Consider the following 4,406-nt stretch of genomic DNA (forward strand, 5'->3'; position numbering starts at 1 on the left):
GCATTTGCCAAGGTGGTTGGGATCAGGGTGGGGAGTGTTTTCCTCCCCCAGAAGGAAGTCCTCAGCTTGCAGGGTCTCTGCTCGCTCACAGAGGCTGTAGAAAATACTGGTTAGGGCGGAACTTTCTCACCCTGGCTGGGGGGGGGTCTGTGCCTGGGAGGGGGCCGGGTCAGTGGCTGCCCTCACCATCGCCCTCCTCCTCTCCCTCACCAGGTGGTACCTGAAGATGCTGCAGTGCTACCGCTGCCGGCAGTGGTTCCACGAAGCCTGCACCCAGTGCCTCAGCGACCCCATGATGTTTGGAGACCGGTACGTCCCTTCTGGACTTTGCAGGGCTGGGGCTGGACATCAGAGCTGGCTCCCCGGGGTGGGGGCTCACGCACGGGCACGTCCCTGGTCCGTATCTCCCCGATCTGGCTGTGGCCCTGGTGTGGATCAGCCGCCCCGAGGGCCGGCGGGTGGCCCAGTCCCCGCTCCTGGCTCTGCTGTCCCTGTTGGCACCCAGAGCACTGTCCTCTATGATGACCCCCCACCCCCAGCGCTCTCTCTCCCCGCTCTTTTCCAGGTTCTATGTGTTTTTCTGCTCCGTATGCAACCAGGGACCTGAATACATCAAGCGCCTGCCCTTGAGATGGTAAGAAATGCCCTCGGCTCCTTTGGGACGGGACGGGGTGGCCATGGGGCACCTCCTGCCCATCCCAGCCAGGCCCTGAGCGGGAGCCTTTGCTCGGTGCTCAGTGTGCAGCTCCTCCTGCCCAGCCCCGGGGGGCTGTTTCTCAACCTGCCCCAAACCTCCTGTTTGTCCAGGAGCCAAGGTACACGTTTGGCAGAAGATAACAGCAAAAAGCAATTGGGTGACAAGTCATCAAATACAAGTTTACAAGTGGTTCTGTTTAGCGTACCTTGACAGTCTGAAAGCACTTTATAGAGTATGTTAACGGTGCCAGCAGCCCAGCTTTTCCCTGCTGTTCTCCTTGTGCTCGCCGTGTCAGACGTGTTCCTGCTGCTGACGGGCTGCTGGGACGCGGCTGCCTCGGGGACGTTGCACCGAGCAGGCAGCAGGCTGGGAGGAGAAGGGAAATCCTCCAGGATATGTTGCTTGGCTTTCATTTTCAGAGATGCAAGTGTAAAATCCCACCGGATAGGCTGAGTTGTTAAAATAGTCTATTTTCATGTGAATAAGAGCTGTCCTACTCCTGTACCTAACTGCAGCAAGAGCACACAGCTGGGGCTTATTAAAAAGCTGGAAAACTGGGCATTCATCCTGGGAATGGCATGTTCTCCAGCTCCTAGGCTTGGGGCTCTTGGTGTTTGGGCTCCTCGCAGCTGTGGGCAGCGTCCCACCCTTCCCCAGAGCTCAAGGGATGCTGTCCTGCCTGTGGCATCCCCTGGGCTGTGCCTCTGGGCTGAGTTGCTTCCCGTGGGGTGTGGGAATGGTCCCAGCTTCCAGCGGGTGGGTTTTGGGAGAACCGTGCTGGGGGCTGAGCGCCAGCAGCGCTGGCAGAGCAGAGCAGCGTGGTGGGCACCGTCCTGCCGGGGAGAGGGCGGCTGCTGACGGTCCCCCGCTTCGCTCCCGCAGGGTGGATGTCGTCCATCTCGCCCTCTACAACCTGGGCGTGCAGAGCAAGAAGAAGTACTTTGACTTTGAGGAGATCTTGGCCTTCGTGAACCAGCACTGGGATCCGCTGCAGCTTGGGAAGGTAAAAACACGCAGCCTGGGCTGGAGAGTAGCTGCAGGGAGGGAGAGGGGCTGCTGGGGATGAAGTCATGGCTGGTTGTCCCCAAAAGCCCTGGCTCGGAGGATCTTGGACCCTTCTTCCCTGCAGTGGCCGAGTCCCTGAGGCTGGGGCAGGTTGGCCAGTGAAGGGCAGTGGTGGTGGTGAAATGAAATGGTGGGGCGGTGAGTTCTGCCCATTGTTTGGGTGGTTTTCCCCTCTCATGGCTGCTGACCCCCAGGTGTGGGTTGGAGCTTCGGGAGCGCCTGTTCACCGTGACCCGGGCCGGCTGGTCCTTGGCCCAGTCTCCTGTGGGGAAGGAGCTTTAAAACACATGCCAGGTTTCAGTGGGTGGGCAGGAGCACCCAGCCTGGGGTGTTTGAACCTGCTGGCAACACCCGGCAGCTCCCACGAGCTGTTCACCCGCCCCGGGGTTGGCATCCCAGCAGGGTGTCCCCAGTGACGGGATGCTGCTCCCTGCGCCGGGCAGCGGTGCCGAGCCCCGGGCACGGGCCCTGGGCAGAGCTGAGGGACCCTTCCTGGGGCTGGGGGGCAGCTGGGGCAGTCGGGGGGTGAGTAGTGAAGGGGATGTACCCATGTGTGCCACCGTGCCAACAGCCCCGGCGAGCTTGGGCATCTCTGCAGAGTCCCGTTGGAGCAGCGCTCGGCACGGGCAGCTCCTGCTCAGGATGAGCTGAGTGTGCCGGGATTCCCTCCCTTGGGGTGTTGGACCCATCGAGGCCGGGGCCGGAGCTGGGAGAAGCGCTAAAGCCGAGGCGTGTTGGAAACCTGTCGGGGTGCCGGGACAGCTCGGCCCCGCAGACACCTCCCTCCCCTGCACCGAGGGCGGCCGGTGCCAAAGGCGGGCGGCTCGGGCGTCCCTGGCTCCCTGACCGGGGCAGGGGCCGAAACCCGGAGTGCGGGTTCCCCCGTCTGTTTGGTTTTTGCATAACGGCAGCGGGCGCCCAGCCCTGCCTGACCTCGTCTCTCCCCGCAGCTGACAGGCACCCCCATCTCCGAGCGCGGCCCCCACCTCCTCAACGCTCTCAACAGCTATAAAAGCAGGTGAGCCCCGGGACGGGGACGGGATGGGATGCGGGATGCTCCTGTGGCACCCTGCCCTGGCCTGAGGGCTGTTTCCTTCCCTCTGCCACCCAGGTTTCTGTGTGGGAAGGAAATCAAAAAGAAGAAATGCATCTTTCGCCTGCGGATCCGTGTCCCGCCGAACCCCCCCAGCAAGGTGCTGCCAGAGAAAGCCCCCGGCGTGAGCGAGAGCGGCTCCTGTGAGCTGAAAAAGAAGGGAAAAAGCAAATACGTCCATAAGGACAGGTGAGTGGCCAAATTCGCACGGGTACCCCCCGTTGCCACAGCACCTCACGTTCCCCTGGGGCGGCCTGGCGGCCTCACCCCCCCCTTGCTTCGCAGCCTGCTGCCGCGGCAGCTCCAGCAGCAGAAGCGGCGAGCGGCGCGGCGCAAGAGGGCCAAGTTCCTGCTGGAGGACGCCATTCCCAGCGTGAGTCCTTCGCCCCCTCCTCTGCGCGACCACACCGGGGTTTGGCAGCCCAGTGGGACCCCCCCAGCCCCGTCCCTGGGGCTCCCCGTGAGGTTGCCCCGCGGCAGTGACGAGTGAGCTTGTTTTTGTGGTGCAGAGTGACTTCACCTCTGCCTGGAGCACCAACCACCACCTGGCCAGCATCTTTGACTTCACACTGGATGAAATTCAGAGCCTGAAAAGGTCCGTGCGGCCGGGTCTGGGGGGTGTGGGTGGCAAAGGAGGGGGGCGCTGGGGGGTTGCTGTGCCCCTTGTGCCAGGTGGGGGTTGACACTGCGTCCCATCCCCAGTGCCAGCTCGGGACAGACGTTCCTATCGGACGTGGACTCCACGGATGCTGCCAGCACCTCGGGCTCGGCCACCACAAGCCTCTCCTACGAGTCCAGGTGAGGGCGGTGCCCCTTGACCCCTTCCAGAGGGGTCCCGGTGGCACGGCCAGGGCAGGGGGGGCAAGGGGCTGCCCCTCTTCCCCCGCAGTCCCCTCGTGTCCCGCCACAGGGGTGTCCCGCATCGGGAAGCCTGTCCTCCCTGCCTCCCCAAACGGGCTGATGGTCCCAGAGCGGCGCTGGGTGTGCAGGATCGGGGCTGTCAGTCCTCGCTGGGCTCACCCGCCTTCCCAGCCTGCTCCCTCCCGGCTCGCGGGGTGGTGGGCGCAGCCAGCATGGTGGGGGGCATTTTTTGGGTGCTGCCCTCACCCCTCCTCTGCGCGACCACACCGGGGTTTGGCAGCCCAGTGGGACCCCCCCAGCCCCGTCCCTGGGGCTCCCCGTGAGGTTGCCCCGCGGCAGTGACGAGTGAGCTTGTTTTTGTGGTGCAGAGTGACTTCACCTCTGCCTGGAGCACCAACCACCACCTGGCCAGCATCTTTGACTTCACACTGGATGAAATTCAGAGCCTGAAAAGGTCCGTGCGGCCGGGTCTGGGGGGTGTGGGTGGCAAAGGAGGGGGGCGCTGGGGGGTTGCTGTGCCCCTTGTGCCAGGTGGGGGTTGACACTGCGTCCCATCCCCAGTGCCAGCTCGGGACAGACGTTCCTATCGGACGTGGACTCCACGGATGCTGCCAGCACCTCGGGCTCGGCCACCACAAGCCTCTCCTACGAGTCCAGGTGAGGGCGGTGCCCCTTGACCCCTTCCAGAGG

At 63.8% G+C, this 4,406-nt stretch overlaps 1 protein-coding gene across 1 annotated transcript in view; it reads left to right on the forward strand.

Moving 5' to 3' along the window:
• Positions 1-218: 218 nt before the first annotated feature.
• Positions 219-4,406, forward strand: part of PHF19 (PHD finger protein 19) — a 6,104-nt gene continuing 1,916 nt past the window's right edge. Inside the window, 8 exon segments of the mRNA XM_026860271.1 lie at positions 219-309; positions 566-634; positions 1,580-1,700; positions 2,713-2,780; positions 2,874-3,044; positions 3,141-3,228; positions 3,365-3,450; positions 3,558-3,807. Of these exon segments, the coding sequence (XP_026716072.1) occupies positions 227-309; positions 566-634; positions 1,580-1,700; positions 2,713-2,780; positions 2,874-3,044; positions 3,141-3,228; positions 3,365-3,450; positions 3,558-3,807 (936 nt within the window). The 5' untranslated portion in view covers positions 219-226.

This window comes from Athene cunicularia, assembly GCF_003259725.1.
Source record: "Athene cunicularia isolate RWA chromosome 17 unlocalized genomic scaffold, athCun1 chr17_part1, whole genome shotgun sequence".
In the NCBI taxonomy this organism is placed as follows: Eukaryota; Metazoa; Chordata; class Aves; order Strigiformes; family Strigidae; genus Athene; species Athene cunicularia.